The sequence below is a fragment of the Gymnoscopelus microlampas genome, assembly GCF_963454915.1.
Source record: "Gymnoscopelus microlampas genome assembly, chromosome: 13".
Lineage (NCBI taxonomy): Eukaryota > Metazoa > Chordata > Actinopteri > Myctophiformes > Myctophidae > Gymnoscopelus > Gymnoscopelus microlampas.
The window spans coordinates 45,994,595-46,021,139 of NC_139950.1; the positions used below are offsets into that span (position 1 = coordinate 45,994,595).

Below are 26,545 nucleotides of genomic sequence, written 5' to 3' on the forward strand. Positions count from 1 at the left end.
TAATGGGTTAAAGTTAACAGCTGTACTTTTTCTCTCCCCCACGAAATATCAACGTGAACCGAATTATAACAACCATCTATGTGCTGTGTTGCACTAGGCATATATAACGTACAATACAATGTTTAACTATTTCCTCTCCCTGCTGTGTTTCTTGTGAGCTTATCTAAGGGTTTTATTTCTCTGTTTACTTGGGATCAAGCTGTGGACTGTACAATGAATGTACAAAACAGATTACTGTGGCTTTACAAACCTATAGAGATCTCCATGTTTTAACTTTTTTTTGTGTTTTTTCGTATATGAATGCCCTACTTGATCATTCTACAGGGTCACATAAAAGTATCTTATGTACCTGTACACAACAATCTCTTGTGTACAGGTACATAAGAGTCAATTATTATTAACATTCCATAATCTATTTTCTTCTTCTTACCTCTGTTTTCTGTTTGTGTGAGTGCAGAACTAATGTACACTATAGAAGATGTTGAAAGTAATTAAAAAAGAAAGAATATATAGATTATCAACCAGGCATTGGCTGTTGCCTCCAACCAACCAAGACTAGGCATATCAATTCATGCTGCCTATCCGAGGTTGGATATGGAGGGCAACATTATATATGCTGGTTGATAATTTGTCACATGACCTTATTTAATCACAAAAGACAATAAGAAAATGACAATATTATTATCACTTTAAATGAGTATATTATCAATGCCATTCCTGTCAATGAGGAAGTACCCTGATGAATGAAATGGTATTAGTCCTGCTGGGATTCCCTGACAGTGTGGGGAGAGAGTTGGCTCAGAACAAGGCAGGTGTTGCTTCATTTGTACTTTTTTGTTTGTACCGATGTTGCTCTCTGAAAATAGCCGATCTACATGCGATGCGTTGTGAGCTTGTAGAACGGCTATTTTCGGCACATGATGCTTGGCACACAACTAAGTATATATAATATCAGGTTTGTGTTGCTGATGTGCCTGACTTTTGTTTGTGTGCAGCCATTCTGTAAAGTGCTGTTTCACGCTCTGAGTTGACACTGAGGTGACTTTCCTTACAGAGCAAAGTTTCTGGCGATGCCAATTCAGCGTGCACAGCTTTAGCTCGGACCGATTGGGTCAGCTGCCATGTAACCCCATAGGGAAGATACGGCTGCTGACCAATCGGTGCAAGCTAACCACCCTCTCTGTCCTTTTATCACTCCCTCTCCCAGGGAAAATAAAGGCTGGGTATGTGACAAATATACCGTATATATATATATATATATATATGGGTTTTTCCCCCTCCTGTTTTAAGTTATGGTATACACGTAATGGGTAAATTACTGGACAATACAAATATTACGTTAACATAAAGCTCAAGGTGTGGTTCTCTGGATGTCGGGGGATAAGCCGAGCTCTTGGCTATTTGGTTTAAAGTTTAATTATACAAAAGCTATTTGACTCACAGGTAAAACTGACAAATAAATAAACAAACAAACAGACAAAGCCCTGCATATTGTATCCCACTCTGGCCTTCCTCGTCAGCTCATTGTTGGGATTACTAATATTACTGTCTGTCTATGGCATTAAATTATTTCTACAATATTGTTTTCCACATCTTGTTTTGTAGTGCGAGTTGTTGACTTAAGCTGCACGACGGCTGGAAGTCAGTTATAGTACAACTTGTTAAGAACCATTGTTCTTATTGTTCATTCATTGTTAGACTGATAACAATGAACGTCAGACATCATTGTCAATGATTTAAAAACAAAACAAGGCTTGAGGCCAGTAGTAATGGCATGGCCTCAGGCCTCCCTGTCCAATATTGAGTTATTGATAATTAGGTAAGTAAATAGATGTTCAGATTAATCAATATTAACCGGGAAAGCATCTGTGTCATTGTAGAGTTTTTGCGTTGGCTGTTCAAAGAATAGCAGATATACAAGCTCACAGCGCGTCACTTCGTGCTGCACTGCAAGCTTGTATATCTGCTATTTTTGAACATTAAAAAAAATCTTGAACGCATCTGTGTCACTTTTTCATTTGAGCTAAAAAGCATTATTTTACACTTTGGCTATTCAAAAATAGCAGATCTACAAGCTCATAGCGCGGCATCGAGTGCCGCGCTATGAGCTTGTAGATCTGCTATTTTTGAAAAATCGTGAAAATGTGTGCAAATCTTTGAATATGTATCGTTTTAAATCGAACATTTTTAACTCAAATCTTTGCTTCTGGGGGGGTCCCTGGAACAAGATGGGGGTCCGCGACCAAACACATATCATTTTGGGGGTCCTTGACATGAAAACGTTTGAGCACCACTTATATAGCAACATACGTTTTTTTCCAGAATACTGTCGGGAATTAGAAGACATTTGTAGAAATGGCTTCAGGTCTTAATGGGTTAAGAACAAAGTAGCTAGGTGTCCAGTTCAGAACAAAGTCTCTCTCTATTATTTAAACATTAATACAGACGGCATTCAAATAGTATTTTAGCTGAGCAGGAGTTCCCCTTTTGAAACAGCATAACAGTAATGCATGGGCGACAGATAAACAGAGAAAGATGCGTAGTGCCAGAGAACCTTCAGCCCTCCATACATACTCATATGAGAGGCTGGATAATCAATACACTGTTGTGAAGAATAATATGGTGATACTCAGCTGTGTCTAATTGTTTTTGCACAGTGCTTCCCAATCCCTGCACTGACAAACTGGCAGCTTGTGGGCCCGTTGACTAGTGTGGTGACAGTCTGTCTCCTCTGGCCAAATGGAAATAGCCATCTTCACACTGTACTTCAACACAAAACATTGCATAGAGTTTCAACTACAACCCAACATTCATGGTGTTCATGGATGCTTCTGTTTCATGACGTCATGGACATAGCTAGGCAGTGGTGGAAAAAGTACTCACATCTTTTACTTAAAAAGTAAAAGTATCAATGCTGCAATGTAGAAGTTCTCCGTTACAAGTAAAAGTCCGGAATTAAAAATGTGCTTGAGCCTATGTATAAAATAGGGCTAAAGTGGTTAATGTGTGTTTCATTATATCATAGTTTATATCTGAAAAGTAACTAGTAACTAAAGTTTTCAAATAATTGTAGTGGAGTAGAAGTACAATATTTGCCTCTGAGATGTAGTGGAGTAGAAGTAAAAGTATTGGAAATTGGAAATACTCAAGTAAAGTACAAATACCTCAAAATTGTACTTAAGTACAGTACCTAAGTAAATGTACTTAGTTACTTTCCACCACTGGACGCATACATACAGTACATACATACAATACATACATACATACATACATACATACATACATACATACATACATACATACATACATACATACATACATACATACATACATACATACATACATACATACAGTACACATACATATAGATACATTCAGTCAAAGCCTGTTCTACAAAATAATAAAATACTAATCTACGCCATTTGGCAGATTAATTCATATGCCCACTGGTCTGTTAAAACACAGTTTGTGACCAGATTGGGATCTTAGTCGTTTAATCTGTTAAAATAGAAGCGCTCCAATGAGCACTCACAATTAAGCTCTTTGAAATTGCAGCAGTAATGAAGGTCCATAGTCACAGCTTTAAATAACAAATGTCGATTTCTCTGCCAAAGCACGAAAGCAAATGGGAAAGAAACACTCGGAAGTAATTATTTGGTGCCTTTTCACAATTTGTAAATGCAGCATTAGTAACCTACAGAATGTAATTGTGTTTGCACATTTACAATACCTGACATAGCCAAAGTATTAGTTCTATAAAAATGGGCACAGAACAATCTGAGCCCATTTTTCTATTTTTCTGATTCTAACTTGGCATTCACATTTGAATAAGCTGTAATGGGCCAGACAGTTCACATTGCCAAATTAGAAGCTGCTGCATTGTACAGGACAGTGCTTAGTGACATTTTACATTCATAAATGTCACAGTCAGCTCTCTCTGAAGAGAGAATAGATTTGACCGTGAGAGGTTAGACTCCAGAGGTTTTTCCCTGCATACAAAGTATGTTTTTGGCCAATATCAGCAATCAGCAGCTATTGACGTTTTTGCACTTATTGAGGCCGATTCTACAAATGGCATCTAAATCCTAACAGTTTTCTGAAACACTAATGTTGCTGTAATATCAGTGGTTGTCAAACCTTTTCATGTCAAGGACCCCCAAAATTATATGTATTTGGCCGCAAACCCCCATCTCAAAATATTTAGTGAGCTTGTATATCTGCTATTTTTGAATAGACAATCTTAATGGGTTAAAGTTAATATACAAAAAATACTCTTTTCATAATAATGTGTGTAAATACATTTAATTGCCATATGTACAAACTGTTCAACTGTTTTTTTCACAGTCTGTCCAATATCGATGAAAATAACTTCAAATCCAAAATGTCTTTAGTTCGGCTGGCTCGTTGCTCTCTCATACTTCTCTAAATCAAAATGTCCTGCTTCAAAAATAGTCTTTAAATCCGCTGCATTTTTGCATCTATATCAATTCTCAGGGATTTACATAGCAAATTGACTTCATCTAAAAGCAAGAAGAAATCATCAAAATATCACTCTGCTGAGCTCCGAAATCCTCTGCTTAGATGGAAAATGCCTCTCATGCCCACCCAGAGCTAATTGGATGCCATGCATTGCCATATAGATAGATTAATTCCTATAAAACCTCACTATTCTGTTCTGTCAGTGAACATTTATTAATTTATTGCAGATTTTCTCAGCAATACATTTGACATTCATGTTTCACTGCATCAACATTCCCTTAACCCATTAAGACCTGAGGCCCATTCTAAAAATAGCTTCAAAATCCGACCAGTTTTCTGTAAAAAACGTACTGTATCATTGGTGCTCAAAACTTTATCATGTCAAGGTATTTGGCTGCGGATCCCCATCTTAAAAATGTTTTTTCCAGGGACTCCCAGAAGCAAAGATTTGAGTAAAACATTTTCACTTTAAAAAATATATATATATATTCAAAGATTTCCACACAAGACATTTTCACGATTTTGCAAAAATAGCAGATCTACAAGCCCATTTGTGACACGCTGTGAGCTTGTATATCTGATATTTTTGAATAGCCAAATAAATCTAAAAATGACACCGATTCTTTCGTGGTTTTAATGGGCTGTGAGAGTGATTTGCAATCACATCACTTACACAGCAAAATCCTGAGTGTGAAGGTCGTTACTCACAGAGGGCATGACAAATAAACAATATGGAAATTGCTGGCGAGTATTATTGCATCAAAACTGCTCTTATAGCTGATGCCTCATTCATACAGGTTGATGCCTTTATTCACGGTGCAAAATCAACCTTGTTCAGAATAACACTTTATCTCTTTATAATATTCACCTTCTAGATATGTGTGATGCAAACAAGTTTGTGAACAAAAAACTGAAAACTATGTTGCTATATCTGTATCTCAAACACTTTCATTTCAAGGACCCCCAAAATTATATATGTATTTGGCCCCCATCTCAGAATATTTTGTTCCAGGGACCCCCAGAAGCAAACACTTGAGTTAAAATTGTTTGCTTTAAAAAAATATATATGCAAAGATTTGCACACATTTTTAAAACATTTCAAAAATAGCAGATCTACAAGCTCATAGTGCATGAGCTTGTATATCTGCTATTTTTTAATAGTATAAAATGACACAAATTCTTTCCCGCCTTTAATGGGTTGAAACAGTATGTACAGTACTGTAATGTAGGGATATCATTTACACTTTTTGATCATTTCAGTTTTCAGTTCTCAATTTCCTGAAATATCCCAGAAATCAGTGATGTGAACAATCTTTAATTATGTTTTTTTTCCCTAATGTACATACAGTCACAGTTGTTTGCACCAAGGCAGGCCCACTTAATCCCTATTCAAAGGTTTTCAAAAATAGCTCATCTACAAGCTTACAACCCGTTGCAACGCAACGGGTTGTGAGCTTGTAGATCGGCTATTTTAGACGTTTTCTGAAGATTTTCTGAAAATGTTTAGGGAAAATATTTAGTAAAATAAGGCCACCAGGGTGAAAGTGGTTAAACTTTTTGGTTAGACTGCTCCACACATCCGCCAACAACTGAAAAGCATGCTTCAAGTTCAAACTAGTTAGGCGATGCCTGACTTGCCTTAATCATTAAGAGAAACGTGAACAAAGTGGCCCTGCCTAGTGCTTAATGACCTGTTTTAAGGGCAATAACAGCGGGTGGACTTTGGACAGGATGGGTCCCCCTGGCCTATGTGCAACAGCTTGATGCACTAGTCAGCGCACTCAGTAATAATATGGCTTCTCCACTCCACTGTAAAAGGCAGATGGACAGCGATTTGATTAAGATTGTGATTCATTATGATAAGTCACCTAGACACCACTCCTCCTCCTACTGGGGTTTAATCACTCCAGAGCTCCAGATTCCAGTGAATCTCTCGGCTAAACTCCCAGCGTTCAGCCACCCACTCTCGTCGAGCATTATCCAGTCATTAGTCTGTTGATTAATCCATTAAGAACGGGAACGCATCTGTCATTTTAAATTTAAACACTATAACCATTACCTTATAGTTTGGCTATTCAAAAATAGCAGATATACAAGCTCATAGCGCAGCACCGAGTGCTGCGCTATGAGCTTGTAGATCTGCTATTTTTTGAAAATCATGAAATTTTGTGCATATCTTTGAATACATATTTTTTTAAAGTGAACGTTTGTAACTCAAATCTTTGCTTCTGGGGGATTCTACAAATGTACAAACATTTTTTACAAAAGGATATATATTTGGCTGCGGACCCCCCATCTCAAAATATGTTGTCCCAGGGACCCCCACAGAAGCAAAGATTTTAGTTAAAAATGTTCGCTTTTAAAAATATTTGCATTCAAAGATTTGCACAAACTGTCACGATTTTTCAAAAAATAGCCCAAAGTATAAAATAATGGTTAAAGTGGTTACACAGATGCGTATCCCGGTTTTAATGGGTTAAAGTAATGTTTCTAACCTCATCACTGGACCCCTCAGCCCCCCAGGCGTGGTGTGTGTGTGTGATGACAAATCACTCTGCCTCCGCTCTCCATGTGCTATTCAACCAAAACAAAAAACGCAGATACGATCAAGTGAGAACATGACCCTCCATTCCTCCACTGTTTATCTCTCTCTCTCTCTGCACCTCTGCAGTGATTTCAGCGAGTCTCTAAAACCGTGATTGATAAGCAAATATCGTGGCCTATAGGGCATAGCAGTGGTGGGGGCCATTTTCTGGTTCCACTCCAAAATAGTCAATGCATTTTCCCCATTGACATTTCCAAAAATATTTATATCGATTATTGAATCATGACCATAAAACGTTTTATTCTGTGAAAAAACGTTTTTGAAAACGGCAAAACAAAGGGTGTTTATTAAACATAATATCATATGTATATAATTAAATATAAAAATTTAAAAAATCACAGAAATAAATGTTTTATGGTCATGATTCACCAGGACCCTGGATAGCTTGATTCTAGGCTTAAATTAATTGATATAAATATTTTTGGAAATGTCAATGGGGGAAATGCATTGACTATTTTGGAGTGGAACCAGAAAATGCCCGCCACTGCTATGACCTAGTATCCATTGAATAAAAAAGGAATATTGAAAATCTGCGGTGCCCATTCCTCCCCCTCCTAAAAATCTAAATGGAATGCTCCAGATTTATGGCCCTTGCCTGCCCACGTGAAGATCGACATATATATCTCTCTCTGGGACTTCTGTTGCTTTGCTTGCCAGTCAAATCTCGGTACACACGGTGCTTTCCCTGGTGATATATGGCTTGGGTTCCCTCCTGAGGTTTCCCTGCCGGGTCCACTTAACCCCTCCCCCTCCCCCTCCCCTTTCACCCAACCCCTTCTCTTCTCTCTCTCTCTCTCTCTCTGGGCCTGCCCCCCTCCCCCTTCCTACCAGTCCTGCCCTGTGACAATTATCGGTTTGATAGTCACTCCTGACTGACTAAAGGAGGGGAAAAAAAGGCTCCACGCCTCCCTCTCTCCAACAAAAAGCCAGGAAACAAAGTCTGCGTGAAGTAACACAGCAGAGAATTATAGTACTGCTGAACCCGTGAATATTCATTATGCTCTAATGTGCTCTAATATGCTCTTACGTCCTAATTGTATTCAAAAGACAATAACTATAGCTAAATCAAAACTTGCTGTCAAAATCAACACTGCTTGTGAGTATGGTCAGTTTCGGCGTGGTTTTTATTTCAAACATAGGGCCAAACATAGGGCCACATAGAGCCTTCATTAGCATCATTGGTAACACCTGTGAAGGAAGTAAGAAGAGGCCCAATTGCTTCCCAATATGGCTGCTCTGCATAGAGCCTATTGAGTGTATGTGTGCTCTCTCAGCTTTCCCACTGTGTTATCCTCTCGTCCTCCTTTCCCCTCTTCCTCTAAGGCTGCAGCATACTTCTTGACGGTAGTAATGTAATTACGGGGGAAAACAAACAAACTTTTGCCGATGTTCGATTCAGCATTTCTTGTACCTCCTCAAGATTGTCTGACTAGCGGCTAGCCGAACATCACTGCAGAGTCACCAAAGTGCACCCTGTGTAATGGTCCGATATTTAATGTACTCATGATTTATATATCGTTGCTGTCGGACAGAAACCTCTTACAGTATCTCCATATTTTAACTTATTGTGTTTTTTTCCCCGTAAAGGAATGCCCTACTTGATCATACTACAGTGTCACACAAAAGCATCAAAAGTATTAGTGTTTTTGCTGGAAAATAACAGGACATATGAGGTTTATAACCCGACAGACGATTTTATAGTTTAATTTCCACAATCTGTCGGCAGCGTACCATGGACAGTTTTGAAGAAAGGTTGTCTGAGGACGTTCGGCGGTACAAAGCTCTATATATCCCGTCTGATGGTGGACTACAAACACCGACCAGATGGCAATTCATTTGTGGAGAGAGATATCACACACTTAAAGCAAACTGTGTCTGTGTTGACACAATTGGTGAAATCTCTGAGACAAATATGTCTGCGAATTGGAAAGGAGATGAAAAAAATAGTGGAGATCTGGGTGTCACAATCGGTCACTGTATACAGAGGGCGGGGTCTAACTAGGCCTGTCACAATTATTAAGTCATCGTAATTATTCGAGATAATCGCCATTATTTTTTTGCATAATTGTCATAATCGTTGAACATTTTTCATATATTTTCAAAAAATAGTGGAAATGGAAGATCTACAAAACGCTCAAAACGCATTTTGAGCTATGGCTATTTCCACTATTCATTAAAGTTAGTAAATTATGTATGTTATTTGTCATATCTGCCTTGTGCACCTTTTTGTTTACGAAGCCTAAAAGGGGCCTAAAAGGCCAAACAGAAATGTAATTTTTATTCACAATGTTCCAATGTTCAACGACAGAAAAGCAAATTAAATCGTTAATCGCAATTATTTGAGCGACAATTACTTGTCGAGTAAAATGTCATAATCGTGACAGCCCCTACGTCTAACGTTCAAGCTCCACGTCTAAGTATAAAACATTGTAGCCAACAATTTATTTTACCTCCTTTTGAAGTATGCTGCCAGCTTAACGAGCCAATTTCTTTCAGGTTCAGTGTGCGTACACCTTCAGTATGTATGCCAACATTATGCACCTCATTTTCATGTCTTAACAACTTTGTGTCTGGATTGGGTAATTTATCCATGTATTAACGCGGTGCCTGGTGTCTGGGGAAATAGGCCAACTCTCTCATGTCACATTTTAACAAGGTCTCTTGTGTTCGCTCTACCAAGCGTTTCATCATCATACCCTCTCTGTTACTCCACACCGTTTTCCTCCCTCCCTCCCCACCCTCCTCCATTGTGTTGTAACACGTTGTTGTTGCAACTTGCTGTGTGTGTATACTGTTGTAACTTCATGTAGCCATCATTACGTTAGCTGTTGTTGTTGTTTAAACGCTTTGTGCTCTGTCTCTCTCTTGCAATCATGCTCTTCTCTCGCGCATAACAAGTAATGCCTCCATTTTCTCTCTCTCTCTCCCCCTCTCTCCCCCATTGAATAATTATCCTCAACTTCCTGCCCCCCCCAAAAAATCCCACTTTCCCCACCTATGTCCTCCCCCAACCGCTCCTCCTCCTCCTCCTCCTCCTCCTCTCCGTCTCTCCATCCCCGTTCCGCCCCCCTCCCTCTCTGCAGGACTTCTGGCAGGTATGGGGCGTGTGCCGTGCAGCATGCGAGTGTGCCTGAATGACAAAATTGCACTATGTTGTACACTCACTATCTACTGTGTAGTTCTCCCTTTAATGTGAACCTCTCTCTCTCTCTGTCTCTCTCTTTCTCTCTCTCCTCCTTTTTGGTAATTTGGAGGGTAAATCTGTTACACAATCGCTGTAGTTCTGGGGGAACATCTAACTAAGTTCCTGGTTTTATTGCATCTCAGCTTCAGCAAGTGTTTAACCAAAAGAGTCCCAGCCTCCTCAATTATTTCATTCACAAAGCACAGCAGCGGCCAGGACACGAGCCAGAAGTTACTCAAGAAACCATTAGATTGGTAATAAAACCTTTCCCGAATTTGCATCAAACTCTCATCAAGCTAGCTGAATATACTGTATCTAGACTAGTACTCAGCAGAAAGGGGGAAGTTAAGTATTATAATCATGAGGATGGAAGCAGAGTAGAATAATGATTCCTCCTCATATAAATATAATGATCCTCTAGCTCAGAAAATGGCCATATAGTAGGTGTGTGCATTCAAATAATGTAGTTCCCACCAACGGAACATCGTTTTTTTTTTACCTGACTCATGGTTTGACGGTTGTGTGCACCAAAACTTGCCGAACTACACGCTCACACGATTGTGTCGCATCACCAGTGGTGGAAAACTTACTCAAATATTTTACTTACATAAAAGTACCAATACTGCAATGTAGAAATAGTCGTTTGGAATTCAAAGTTTACTTGAGTAAAAGTACAAAAGTATTGGTATCAAAATGTACTTAAAGTATCAAAAGGAAAGTCATTATACATAATGTACCAATTCACACAAATCTTCAGAAACAGTTTTCAAATGTTTAAAATGTATAAAAGTTCTTGTGAAAATTGCAGATCTACAAGCTCGCGCGCGACGCATTGTGAGCTTGTAGATCGGCTATTTTCAAATGGTCGATTTTTTTTGTAGGGCTGAAGTTGTTAATGTATGTTTTGTAATGATAATCAAAATCTACAAAGTAACTAGTAACTAAAGTTTTCAAATAATTGTAGTGGAATAAAAGTGCAATATTTGCCTCTAAGATGTAGTGGAGTAGAAGTAAAAGTAAAATTGGAAATACTCAAGTAAAGTAAAAAAATATGTCAAAATTGTACTTAAGTACAGTACTTGAGTACATATACTTAGTTACTTTACACCACTGCGCGTCACGACACATTATAAGCCTGTAGATCTGCTATTTTCAGCGTGCCACACCTTCTATATATCTATTAAACGAGTTGAACTTTAAGCAGGTGTGTCCCTTTGCCAGGGGAACTAGGAGACAAACGGAACAATAAAGAGCAACAAACCACAGCCTCTGTACGTTACAAACAGGAACAACCCCATTGTGTGTGTGTCCACTCATAAAGCCTGTTTACCATGTTGTTTGAAGACAACCTCCTCGGTGTCCATTGTATGGCCTGATGGAAAAGCAGTATGCCTGGCCCTTTACCCTCTCTCTGCTGAATTATTGAAAGAATTCTTTCTCTTTGTGCCCCCCCCCCCCCCATACAGAGATAATTAAACACTGGCTGCTTCACTATTGAATTATTTAACCCATTAGGACCGGGAACGCATCTGTGTCATTGTTTTGATTTGAGCTAAAAAAGCATTATTTTGCACTTTGGGCTATTCAAAAATAGCAGATGTACAAGCTCATAGCGCGGCACCGAGTGCCGCGCTATGAGCTTGTACATCTGCTATTTTTGAAAAATCGAGAAAATTTGTGCAAATTAATATATTTATATTATCTTAAAGCGAACATTTTTAACTCAAATCATTGCTTCTGGGACCCCCTGGAACAAAATGTTTTGAGATGGGGGTCCGCGGCCAAATACATATCATTTTGGGTGGTCCTGACTCCTTGACATGAAAACGTTTGAGAACCACTGATATAGAAACATACGTTTCTTTCAAAAAACAGTTAGGATTTAGAAGACATTTGTAGAATCGGCTTCAGGTCTTAAAGGGTTAACATAGTGGGACTAGCCGCTGCTGTGTAAAATCACAATCCCTACACAAACGGCTGGAAGGAATATGCAAATGTTAAGTCTTGCAAAGCTGAGATGTAATGAGCAGGTGTAGCCTATTATAAGCCATTTATATGGAACTTATTCCTGTCACTGGCAAGTGACAGGAGACACCCCCACCCCCCTCCCATCTTATTCTTCTTCTCTTGCTTTATAAGCTGTTCTTTTTCCTCCTCCTCCTCCTTCTCTCTTCTTCTGACAACTGTTAAATGAGCTCTATAGCTATTTCCCTTGCTTTGGCGCCGGCCGCTGTACTGTAGCTCGTTCCCAGCATGCACTGCTCCACTATGCCTGTGTCTGAAGGGGGGGAGAATGTAGTCCTAAAGGTGCCGTGGCGCCCCCTCTCTGCGCATGGTGGTATCACAGAGTGGGTCTCGACCACAGGAAAACGGCTCTGCCTGTCTGTCAGCCAATGATCAAGCTGTACCGATGTGCTTGATAGCCCCCGCCCCCCCTTCCTCACAAATCCGTTAGACTAGATTTTCCAGACGGCAATGCTGCATGATTTTCTAGAAGATAGAGCATGGTTTACAATGGTTTACGAACATCACTTTTGTTACACTGTGTTTCTGAACCGAACCGAACCCTCTTCCCACGCTCGCGCCGGCCGGCCTTCTCGCTCTGCCATACCAGGGCCTCTGCTCTCCCACGAGGCCTCTCTAACGTGACTGAGAGGGGACGTCTGTCACTCACAGAAAGGAATGCTGAGGGGGCCGGGCTGCCGCAATGGGAAAACGAGTCTCTTCTTCTTTGCAAGTCTTGTTGTTGCACCAACCAACCGTTCTCTCATGATAACCTTTCTGTTTCAGCAGGAAAGTCCCACAGGGCAGCTGTACTAGGGAATGAATGCCAAGGCTGCATCTATCTCTCTCTCTTGCTTTTTTTTAATACAGTCACTTTCTGTAAAACCACCTATCTTTCTTCTCAATAGTGCAAAGTCTGCACGCACACACACACACACACACACACACACACACACACACACACACACACACACACACACACACACACACACACACACACACACACACGTACACGTTTGTATTACTATACTTGTGAGGACATCAACACTGATTTATGATTTCTTTGGGGCATTTTTAACCGCAAGTCTAAAGCCGAAAAATAGCCGGTCTACAAGCTCACAACGTGTCGCGCTGCGACACGTTGTGAGCTTGTAGACCGGCTATTTTACGGTGTGCGCCATCGCCGCATAACTAAGTATAAAATGTGAAAGATCGACAATCCCGACCCCTACATCTAGCCTCTAAATGTGTAATCCTAATCCTAACCCCAACCTGAATCTTTTTTCTAATTGTAAACGGATCTCTAAAAGAAAATTCAACCATAAAACAACCATTTTTCTTGCGAGGACCAGGAAAATGGTCAACAACGTCTAATAAATTCTACTATACTTGTGAGAATGTTTGGTCCGCACGAGTATAGTAATACAAACACACACACACACACACACTCTGCTCTCTCTCTCTCTCTCTCGTATACCTAACTTTGGAACGTGTGGGCGTGCACACCTGGTCGGTTAATTTGGTCCTCTCTCTCTCTCTCTCTCTCCTCACCGGGACAGCTGCCACTCCTTAGCAGCCATAATTGTTTATCGAGCGTTCCGCGCCGCCGTCGTCCATTAATCTGTATGTGTCTTCTCTCCGCTTCGATGAATAATTATGAGTTTTTCAGCAGCACACACCTGCTCATTAATTACCCCTGGGACTGGAAGGGGGGCAGACCTAGTGCATTAGTCTTCCCCCCGCCCACCTATAAACTACTCTGTCCCGGGTCACAGAGTATCATCACTATACTCACACACACACTGAATATTAATGCTTTGTTTGTGTTCACACCGGTGAATGCTACAGAGCAGAGTTCAGTTTTCGGCGCCTCCATGGGATTTAGCTTTTGCTAGTGAGTTGTGTTCCACTGTATACAATACTATTTGTATACAGTATAGTTTATTGTTTATTGTTTATTAGGATCCCCATTAGCTTTTGCCATGACAAAAGCTAGTCTTCCTGGGGTCCGACACAGACAAACATTTTAACACGAGACATTCATTACATCAACTTTACAATTATATTACATTACATTACGTTGCGGTCATTTAGCACAGTGGTTTTCAACCTTTTTCGTGTCAAGGACCCCCAAATTGACACATATTAGCCCAGGGACCCCCATTTCAAAAGATATGCCAGGGAATACCATTTTGATTTCTTGGGGGTCCCAATCTACACTGTATCATCATCATCAGTGTTCATTTAACTCTGAGAGTGTACAAATGGAACCAAATGGACCCGTTAGGGTCCATTTGGTTCCATTTGTACACTCTCAGAGTTACAGACATATAAGGGTCCATTTGGTTCCTAACTATTAATTAGGCTGGGGACCCCCTGGAACCCCCTCAAGGACCACTGGTGGTCCCCGGACCACTGGTTTATAACCATTGATTTAGCAGATGCTTTTATCCAAAGCAACTTACAATAAGTGAATGCAATAAGTGCATTCAACATACAGTAGGTAGGGAACAAAACTACTAATCACCAGAAGTCCTAAGTGCATTTTCTGCTAAAACAAGCAACTAAGAGTATACCTAGTGCTAAAGTAAAAGTGCAATATATCGGCTACCTACTTTCTTAAACAGATGAGACAAATAGCTAAATCAAATGAGCAAGAGCTAAAACAAATAAGTGTATCGACTAAACAAGATCCAATAAAACAATACAATAATAAAACAAGAGTTTGTATAACTAGTTAACAACAAGCAGACAAGGCGAAGAGGAACACTCACTATAATCTAAAAAAAAATAGAAAATTGCTACAGTCTAGAGTTCAGTTTTCGGCACCTCATGGGATTTAGCTTTTGCTAGTGAGTTGTGTTCCACTGTATACAATACAAATATTTGTATACAGTAATATAGTGCGTGTGTGTGGGTGTGTGTGGGTGTGTGTGTGGGTGTGTGTGTATGGCTGCGTGCACGTGTGTGCCTTGGAGAGGGACCATGCCTTTATTTTGGGAGACATATTGCACAAAATGTGCAATGTACTGTACATAACAGTATTGTCTCAAAAGATAGATCGGAAAAAGGAAAACGACATGCACATCCCCAACCCGAATTTGGGCAGGTGCTGAGCGACGAACAGTAAGCAAGGACAAATAAATAAACGCTCCCACTCTGGGGGCTCCAATGCGACAGATGCTTTATTCCACCACAAAATAAGCTCTTCCTCAGACTTTTAAACAAACACACATTAAAAAAAACAATCCCAAACTGTACCCCTGATTTAGTCGTCAAGCCAATACCCAATTTCCCCCATCCTGAAATGTAGTCCGTCACTGTCAACTCCACACAGATGATCATAAGGGAGGGTGCAGACAAACACGTGTCTCCTCCGGTACACATGGAGTTTCACCGGTATGGCCTATACCCTAACATATGAGGAGGAACACACTATTCCACCCAGTTACGCCCCCCCGAGGCGCGCCGACCACCCTGCATGAGTCATTAATGCAGAAACGGAGAACATCCTCCCTGTCCGGCCGCCCCCCACCTGAGAACGCTGCCAATTGTGTTGGTTTGGAGCGCCCGGCCAAGCCGGATGCACCGCAGAGAAAGAACTAAGATGAAAGAGGGACCGTGCCTTATAGTTGTAGCTGAGCTGGGAGCCTTCAGTCCCACTTCAGACACATAAGTCACTGCTCCAAATGGCCTTTTCCCGGAGCTCACTCCCTTTCTTCTGAAACACTGGTCTTTCATTCATACCCCCTTTTAACCCATTGAGACCTGAAGCTGATTCTACATGTCTCCTAAATCCCAACAGTATTCTGAAAAACGTAGGTTTCTACAGTATATCAGTAGTGCTCAATCTTTTTCATGTCAAGGACCCCCAAAATGATATGTATTTGGCCGCGGACCCCCATCAAAACATGTTGTTCCAGGGACCCCCAGAAGCAAAGATTTGAGTTAAAAATGTTCGCTTTAAAAATATATATATATTCAAAGATTTGCACACATTTTCACGATTTTTCAAAAAATAGCAGATCTACAAGCTCGTAGCGCGGCACTCGGTGCCGCGCTATGAGCTTGTATTTCTGCTATTTTTGAATAGCCCAAAGTGTAAAATAATGCTTTTTTAGCTCAAATCAAAAAATGACACAGTTCCAGGTCTTAATGGGCTAACTCACTGCCCCACCGTGTCCGTCTGTCACATTATACTCCTCCCGCTGTCTTGTTTTGTCAGCACTCCCCACACCGGCGCTAGTGTTCCAAATCCACTGATGTGTGTCAGTCACACCGCCACGAGGGGCTCACCTGTACAGAGGATGAGAGAGCAGTCAGCCACAGCCACCTCTCTCTCTCTCTCTCTCTCTCACGTCCCAGAGAATCGTGGGTGATGAAAAAAACACAGCCTAGTTGTTTTTTTCATCTTCAGAAGCTGGTCTCATCGTTTCATGTCTTTGTTGTTTGAGGCCCAGTGGACAATGAGCTGGAGAAAATCCCTTCTGCAGAATTGCTCTGAAATCTCCACAGTCTACACTCTACAGAAGCCAAACAGCATTCTCTGTAGTGGCACTCGGCTTTGCGTTGACATAGCCTTAGCAAGGTCACCTTTTTTTACTGACATTGGAGAAAAACAATGTAAGGCCAAAATGCTGGAGCAGAGTTAGTAAGAGAGCATGCCACAGCATTTGATTCCCTCGTCCCTTCGCTATGCAGCCTCCCTCTCTCCCCTAGCCTGTTATCAGTGTTTCTGCAGCTGCAACAGTGTTGGACGGAGAGAGACAGATGTAATCATCAACAACACACTGCAGTCTGTACAGTGGCATTAATGTGGTCCAAACTGCCACTGGCTCCCCAGGCCAACCGCCAGACCCCACACACACACATGCACACACACACACGTGGTTGGGGTTTTCACAATGTATTGTATACATAAACAGCAGGAGAGCGTTTAATAGTTGGCTTCGCGTGTTTAAAATATGGTTATTTTGGCAGTTATTTTGGCGCCCGGCCGCGCTGAAAGGATTGCCGTATTATTACGTGTTGAATGAACCGGTATCTCATTCAGAGTGGCTCGAACAGATGTCTGTTTTCCATGGTAATGCCACAGAGACAATGCTGGATCATCATTGACATTTGTGTCTCATCACCATCACATCTGCGGAATGATTGAGCCCATCAAAGCAAACAATACAGAATAGATCGACTATAACAATCTTTCATCATTCGCATTCTCCTCAGCAGCTCAAATTATTTTCCACAACACAATTTCTAATGTTATCCTGAACCCAGTGATGCAATATTTTCACCCTACGTGCAATCGTGCATCCCCAATAGCCTTTTTTGTGTGTAGCCCCGACTTTATAACTTTTGAAATGGTGTTGTGCGTGTAAAACAGTTTACTGAACTGTAATAACTATAATATGAGCAGAGAGTTAATTTAGCCCTTTGACGTGCAAGCTGCTGGCTATGCTCAGCATCCATGAGTCTACTGCTAAACTTGTGGGGGCGAGATGAACTCTGAAGTATAGGACCGCTACAGGGCTGATCTCTAGTCTATTACATTAGGGAGATTAGGGAGCTGACCATACACTTAACTGAGCAAGTGTGAATGTGTGTGTGTGTGTGTGTGTGTGTGTGTGTGTGTGTGTGTGTGTGTGTGTGTGTGTGTGTGTGTGTGTGTGTGTGTGTGTGTGTGTGTGTGTGTGTGTGTGTGTGTGTGTGTGTGTGTGTGTGTGTGTGTGTGTGTGTGTGTGTGTGTGTGTGTATGAGATCGCTAAATCTTGACTGCCCAGCGCCCCCAGCCCTGTCACAGCTCTGCATTTCTGCCTCAGCTAGTCCCAGAGGACTCTCATGGCTGGGCAGTTTGTCATTGGGATTCAAGCTTGCAGAACTGGCCGTGGCGTGACTGACACATCCAGACACAGCCTACATACAAAGAGACTTCTTCTCAAATGTATGAAATGAAACCGGTTCACTTGTTCAGAAACACTTGACACAGAAGACACTCCAGACAGGTCGACTGAAGTTCAGAGGACGTTTGAGTGTTTGGTACGACTGAGAGCAAAGAAGTTTGGGATCCTTTTAGTAATGGATAATTGTGTTTCAGAACCACCGTGTCCCTCTCAGTTGACAAACCAAAATGCTGGAGCCAAAGAAGCACTAAGGCTTGATTTATACTTCATTGAGTGCGGTGTTGAACACGCAACTAGAGTTGTGCCCGTTCACGACTAAGTATAAATCTGGTTTAACTGTTACCGAACCTGTGTGCTGCTGTCCCCCATTGCGTGCTTCAGATTTATAATTGTGTTTCGGAGCATGGACTGAAAGTTCTCCCTGGGCTCCTCATCCAACAGAGAACAGATTCGATGGGGGGGTTTGGGGGTCGGGGGGCCTCTAAGCCATCACCAGTCATGTAGAACTATGGAGGATGATGCCCCTGAGCTGCACACACTTACAGTCTTAACAGGCTGCAGAGCCTAAAGGAAACCTAAAGCACAGTGTGGTGTGAGAGTGTGTGTGTGGGGGATGCAGAATGCGTCATCATGCATGTGTTAATGTGTCGGAGACGCATGGCAGCACAGGGGATTGCGTGTGTGTGTGTTTGAGAGAGAGAGAGATGTTAGCTTTAGCTATTATCAACCCGTCACTCCAGTCCAAGGATGGAATGGCTCCAATGTAGGATGTTGGACATGTGCTCTGTACAAGAGAGGCTGATTATGAAAGGACTATTTGTTTGTGCATATTTAGCTGGGTTTGTGTGTTTTTTCCAGGCGCCCACACACACTCACAGTTATGTTTTAGAGAAGAAAAAAAAACAATTTTAGCAAATGTGCTCAGTTGATTAGCCATTTAGCACCAGTACATAATCCATAACCGCTTAAAAGCGAAAATAGACGATCTACAAGCTCATAATGCTTCGCTGATGCGTTTTGACATCGTACATGTGTAGTTTCTTTTAGCCAGAATGACCTCCCCAACATAAGGATGCCAAGGCCAAGGGTGAAAGGGGTTGAGGTTGTACTTGAATGTCACTGAAACCATACCATGGGGCTATATTTGTCCTTGACTCTTACAGTGTAGAGACTATGAGTTATTACCCCTCTCTAATGAGGCCATGTGTGGTTACATGTCCCATGTTGTGAGCATGTGTGTGTGGGTGGGCGGGAAGACAGTGTGTGTGCACTCATACAGTCAGGTCTGTGTTACTAGAGAGCGGAGATCCTCTCCTGGTTGCCTCTCACTTCAAGCCTAGAGAGCTTGGTGTGTGTGTGTGTGTGTGTGTGTGGCATCATCACCCAGCGGTGGAAAAAGTACTCAATTGCTTTACTTAAGTAAAAAAAATATCAATACTGCAATGTAGAAATACTCTGTTACAAGTAAAAGGTCCGGAATTAAAAATGTACTTGAGTGAAAGTGCAAAAGTATTGGCATCAAAATGTACTTACAGTACCAAAAGTAAAAGTAGTCATTATGCAGAATGTCCCATTTCAAGTTTTCAAATGTATAAAAATCTTTTGAAAATAGCCGATCTACAAGCTCACAATGCGTCGCATCGCGACGCATTGTGGGCTTGTAGATCGGCTATTTTCAAATGGCTGAAATGTACTGTATACAGAGCTGAAGTGGTTAGTGTAGGTTTTGTATTAATAATCAAAATCTACAAAGTAACTAAAGTTTTCAAATAAATGTAGTGGAGTAAAAGTATAGTATTTGGATCCGAGATGTAGTGAAGTAGAAGTAAAAGTACTGAAATTGGAAATACTCCAGTCAAGTAAAAAATACCTCAAAACTGTACTTAAGTACAGTACTTGAATGTAATGTAATGTAATGTAAAAGTACTTAGTTACTTTACACCACTGTGTGTCTATTCTGTCTCTCTTTAGCCTGAGTCATACTTTGGCCTTACGATGGTCTTGCGCGCTGACAATGGCCGATCTACTAAGGTTTGTAGATCGGCTATTTTAGGCTATTTTCGACGGAGCGTAAATTTAGCATTTCTCTCCCTCTCTCTCTCTTGCTCATCCTCCTTTCCAATACAAACACGCACACACACACACACACACACACACACACACACACACACACACACACACACACACACACGTGAAAACATTTGCACACCAACTCCTGCAGCAGCTGGCTTCATCTTTCATCTCTCCGTATCTCTCTCTCTCTCTCTCATATATATCTCTGCAGTTCTACGTACTATTCCAGTAATAGCCCTCTCTCTCTCTCTCTCTCTCTCTCTCTCTCTCTCGCTCTACCTTTCTCTTCCCTCCCCCGCTCTCTCTGACCCACTCACTCCTCTCCTCATTACGCACACAGGGGGTCATTAATTATAAATGTTCGGGTAAAACCACCATTTCTCTACATTTCGCGGCAGTGACACAGATGAATCAAGATGTATGCCAATTGGGGGATAGTAGCGATACACTTCATAAAAGCTATATCACTTGCCTTTTAGCAGTCGTTTTATCTCATGCGGAAGGAGTGTGGGTTCAAGGGAGGGGAAGTAATTTTTACATCTGGTCATATAACTTTTCTCTCTTGCGGGGAGAGAACCGCCACTTAATTTCACTATTCAGCCATGTTTGTCATGCAATGTATATAAATAGGTCCCAGCGCAGATGTCACATTGTGAACTCGCTGTCTAAATTGACCCCCCCTCCCTCACCCTCCCCCCCATCGCTGGAGAATACAGTCTGTTTGTCCAAACTGTAACTTAACACCAGTGTACTGTACACAGTTCCATTGACAATCACTTGGAGAAGCTGAAAGCAGAGGGACTGTGATTGTAGTTTTACACACGAGATATAGAATGCCGGCTTTCGCTCATTTTAAAAGCTCTTTTAAGTGTCATTCTGTGAGGCGGTGCCCCGGTCATTGTCAATGGAGCAGCTTCAGGTTGTAGCCTTACATCTCAGGAACATCACAGTCTTCTTGTGATGGTCTGTCTGTTGTCTATAGCAGTGGTTCTCAACCTTTTCAGGCCGTGGACCCCCAAAAATAATCATATTTGAACTGGGGACCCCCTAGATAAATATTGTGAAAATAGCAGATCTACAAGCTGTAGATCTGCAACGTCAACGTTGCGAGGCGTTGTGAGCTTGTAGATCTGCTATTTTCTGCTATTTTCAAATGTTTTTCCTCTTTCTTATATTATTTGACAATTTGGCCAATGTTTGACCAGTTTTTATAGTACAGTTTGTTGATTACTTTTGATGCTGTAATTGTAATTCTTTTTAGATATTAAAACGTCTTAAAAGTCCTTAAATTGTCACTTCACTGTCATCTGGGGACCCCCCCAAAATCATGTGAGGACCCCCCTGGGGGTCCTGAGTGACCCACAGGTTGAGAACCACTGGTCTATAGCATTAGCAGCGAGTTCCCCATGTACACAAATGTATGAATATGAATTACGCATAATGTGAATTCTGAAATTGAGTGGTGCTCTCCTAAAAACGTATGTCGGAAAAAATAAACAGTTTTCTCTGTGTGTATGCATGTGCGTGTTAATCCAACACTGAGAGTGTACAAATGTAACCAAATGGACCGTTACATTCGTACATTCTCGGAGTTGGATTGAAGGGATAGTTCACCCCTAAAATGACTTTCTATTCCTATCGACACACCCCGTGAAGCCTTGAATTCATGGAGATTTTTTTTGTTTTTTGTCGCATTCCTAAGCCAATAATTTGATGAGCGGCGGTGGCTCTGGTAGGAGACTCAAAGTCTCAACTTTGAGTCTCCTACCGGAGACATTAGCATCTTTCCGCCGGTCATCAAATTATTGGCTTAAGAATGCGACAAAAAACAAAAAAATCGCCATGAATTGAAGGCTTCATGGGGTGTGTAATTGATAGAAAATAAGTCATTTTTTGGGTGAACTATCCCTTTAACACGGAGGATTTTACAGTGTGAGGTGACGTGATAAAAGCACATATGGTGTGTGTTCTGTGCCCACGGCCTCTCTCTCTGCTAGAGACAGCGGTGCTCTTAACGTTTGTTTCTGCTCCTCCTTCCTCCTCCTGAACCGGACCTCCTTACAGACGGAGGTAAACTCCATACGTGGGCCCGTAACAGCCCTCTCCTCCAGTCCCTCCGTTCCCCCATAGGCATGCTCTGTCTAAGTCTGTCCTCTTCTCTTCTCTTCTTGTGTGTGTGTGTGTGTGTGTGTGTGTGTGTGTGTGTGTGTGTTTTGGGTAGAACCACCTCCCTCAGTATAGCGGGGATCTGTGTGTTTACCACCGTGTGTGTGTCGTGCGCGTGTCTGTGTGTGTGTGTGTGTGTGTGTGTGTGTGTGTGTGTGTCGTGCGCATGTGGATTAAAACAAAACCTTTCATGCAATGCTGTAACTATACACATGCTAACGAGGAACTCTTGCGTGTGTGTGTGTGTGTGTGTGTCTGTGTGTGTGTGTGAGCGAGCGAGAGTGTGTGAGGCAGAGGAAAGAAAGGTCACTTTCGCTGTTTTAAGGATTAATACATTTCCGGGTTGTGTTTCCACGTATAGTTAATCAATAGTCTCTGTGTTTGTGCCACAGTGTTTCTCTTTCTTGGTGTTGTCTCTCTCTCTTTCTGTGTCGATTTCCACACTGTGAGTACAGCCACATGTTGATGAGAATGTTCCGGGCCACACTTATATATATATACACTAATAGACTTTAGTGTTTTAACCATCCCTCACCGCTGCCCTCTCCCTTTGCCTGTTCGGCTTCATGTGTATGCACAGCACTTGCATGACAGTTTATTGGTATGATCCGACCTCCCCCTGGCCTTGTTACCTTCCTTTATAACCATTATATTTACACCACGGTCGTGTTTTTGTGTCTGTGTCTGTGCACCTGTGTGCGTGTCTGAGCTCCAGCCACGGTCTCTCTGCTAAACGCCACTTAAGAAGCCCTGATCTCTGTATGCTTTTGTCGACGGACAGCGAACATAGCAGATCTACAAGCTCACAACCAGTGGTGGAAAAAGTACTCAAATTCTATATTTTTCTATAAGTATCAGTACCGCAATGTAGAAATAGTCCATTACAAGTAAAAGTCCGGAATTCTAAATTTGGTTGAGTAAAAGTACAAAAGTGTTTTTGACAATTGACAATTTTTGACACGCCCCAAAAAATAGGAATGACAGATTATAAGTGGTTTCAATGAGCCTCAGACACTCACACACACAGAGACACACACACACAGACACACACAGGAACCTGTCCATCCTACCATGGGTCCATTTTAAAGCTGTAAGGGGAACCCTGCATCACAGGCTGTGGGGTTTTTAACACACTCTCTCTCTTCCCGGAGCAGAAGATAGCCCAAGAGAGGGAGAAGTTTGCAGATGAGGACAGCATCTTCTTCACGCTGGGAGAATGCGGCCTCATCTCCTTCTCTGATTACATCTTCCTGACCACCGTGCTGTCCAGTATGTATCTGATTCAACCCTATGCTTCCTCCAAACAACTCTAAAATAGCCGATCTACAAGCTTGTAGATTCGGTTTGAATAACCAAAGTATAAAATAGGGCTTAACCCTTCAAGACCTGGAACGCATCTGTCATTTTTAGATTTGAGCTAAAAATGATTGTTTTACACTTTGGCTATTCAAAAATAGCAGATATACAAGCTCATAGCGCGGCACCGAGTGCCGCACTATGAGCTTGTAGATCTGCTATTTTTGAAAAATCTTGAAAATGTGTGCAAATCTTTGAATATATTCATTTTTAAAGCAAACATTTTTAACTCAAATCTTTGCTTCTGGGGGGTCTCTGGAACAACATATTTTGAGATGGGGGTCCGCGGCCAAATTCATATCATTTTGGGGGTCCTTGACATGAAAAAGTTTGAAAGCCACTGATATAGAAACATACGTTTTTCAGAAAACATTTTGTAGAATCGTCCTCAGGTCTTAATGGGTTAAAAAATATAAACAAATAAATCTTCTATAATAGCCGATCTACAAGCTTGTAGATTGGCATAACCAAAGTATAAAATGGGGCGTAAAGTGATTGTTCACCCAATTGTTTTTTTCTTTCTATCAATTAGTCACCCCATGGAGACTTCTCGCATTCCTAAGCCAATAATTTGATGACCAGCTGCCCGGTAGGCAGCGGTTCCGGTAGGAGACACAAAGGAGACTATGTGTCTCCTACCGGAACCACTGCCGGTCATCATAATCATCATTATTGGCTTAGGAATGCGACAAAAACAAAAACATATCCATGAATTCAAGTCTCCATTGGGTGACTAATCGATAGAAAAAAAGTACTTTTTTGGGTGAACTATCCCTTTTAAGTGATTGAAGGAGCATGTCTCCGTCACTAGGTCATTGTCTACACAGCTTTGACTATATCCCGCACAGACTATTTTCCTGTTCATTATTTTATAGTTTAGGTAATTGCTTTTTTTGCATTTGCATTTCTTTACATTTTCTCCAAAAGAACGTTACCGAACTTACCTGAATAAGTGAGTCAATTATAAATCATGGCCGTTTTAAATGCATTTCATAAATCAATCTTTCCTCCAGGGACAATTGTTGGCTACTTTCAAATCAATCCACACTATAAAAATCATTAAAATGCATGACCTAACTTTCACACAGAATTACCTTGCAATGATATTTAGCGTGTTGGAGTATCTCGCTCAAGCTCAAGTTTTTGTTGTCTGCAAATTGATTTTCATTCTGAAATGAATGGAATCCACTGATTGCCTCAAAAATCAACCAAACCACGCAGTATGCTTTGAGAAACGGTTTGAACAGTAATCAATGGTGTAAACCAGGGGTCTTCAACGTTTTCAGGCCAAGGACCCCCTAGCTGAGAGAGAGATGAAGCAGGGACCCCCCTCTATATTGTATAAAATTGTGTTTCAGATAAACGTTTGCTGCTCTTTTTTCCCCTCTACACCTATAACTCTTGGCCAAAAATAGCCGATCTACAAGCTCACAACGCCTCGCGTTGTGAGCTTGTAGATCGGCTATTTTTGGCTAAAGTTCTCCTCAGAAAAGGGATGCTAGGGTTCAAGTGGTTAATGTAAAATAAATCATATCACACAAATATTTGGCGGACCCCCTGTAGTAACTCTGAGGACCCCCTAGGGGTCCCGGACCCCCTGTTGAAGACCCCTGGTGTAAACATGTGTGATAGGGTCCATTAAATACCGTCAGGATTTTTAGCTTGTTTGTCCCCTACACTTTGTTTCCCTGCTTTGTCAGCTAAATAAAAGAAAAGGAAAAAAGCACAGCCTTGGGGATTTCACTGTCCATTCTGCCTTACAAATGTCTGATATAATAATGCTAGCTAGGCCAGAATGATATCCTCCTGCTCGGTACAGTGTAAATAACTGTCAGTTGTTACAACGGATAACGGTCTGTCTCGCAAGTTATCTCTACCAGTTATCTTGTTTCACTGAAAGGGTGTTTTGTCTTTGTTTTATCTATAACTGAGGTACGGCTATATTGATTGATGTGCCGGCTGTATTGGCCTTGAGACTATGCATTCTGTTATGAATGTGTCGACAGTCCAGACTAAGAGCGATGGGGCGCTAGGTCCCCTCTTTTCCAAAAAGGCCGGTAAACTTTTATTCCCTGCTTGACTTTGACCATTCAACATTAAAAAAAGAAAACTCATTTGTATGAGATTTGTCACCGGCGAGATTCTCAAGGGCAAGTCGTTCATTAGCACACAGGCAGGACACCTTATGCTTGGTCTCAGTCCATTTAACACATCTAAGAAATATCTCCTCTTTCTTGAAGTGATACGCACGCACGCACGCGCGCGCACACACACACACACACGCACAGCCTGTTCCCTCTTGTCAGCGATTCATCTTTATCGCTCCGTACACAGTCTCCAATGCATCCCATATCTGATCGAGTCGGTATTGAACTCTGCAGGTTGTTCTGGTGATACAGTGAGCCCCATTGTGTTGTCCTGTGTCGATCTCAGTGTATTATGAACCGTGTCCCTGACTCTTCTGTCTGTGTGTGTGTGTGTGTGTGTGTGTGTGTGTGTGTGTGTGTGTGTGTGTGTGTGTGTGTGTGTGTGTGTGTGTGTGTGTGTGTGTGTGTGTGTGTGTGTGTGTGTGTGTGTGTGTGTGTGTGTGTGTGTGTGTGTGTGTGTGTGTGTCTCTTGTGGTTTCTAGCTCCTCAGAGGAACTTTGAGATTGCCTTCAAGATGTTTGATTTGAACGGCGACGGAGAGGTGGATCTGGAGGAGTTTGAGCAGGTTAGGACTCAGCAGCACACCATGCAAAATAATTCAAATATACCACATCAACAACTAACAAAGAAA

At 41.5% G+C, this 26,545-nt stretch overlaps 1 protein-coding gene across 1 annotated transcript in view; it reads left to right on the plus strand.

The window, feature by feature from the left end:
• Positions 1–26,545, plus strand: part of micu1 (mitochondrial calcium uptake 1) — an 85,236-nt gene that overhangs the window by 37,294 nt on the left and 21,397 nt on the right. The window contains exons 6-7 of the mRNA XM_084076896.1: positions 23,566–23,680; positions 26,397–26,479. Coding sequence (XP_083933022.1) covers positions 23,566–23,680; positions 26,397–26,479 — 198 coding nt within the window. The remainder of the gene's footprint in view (positions 1–23,565; positions 23,681–26,396; positions 26,480–26,545) is intronic.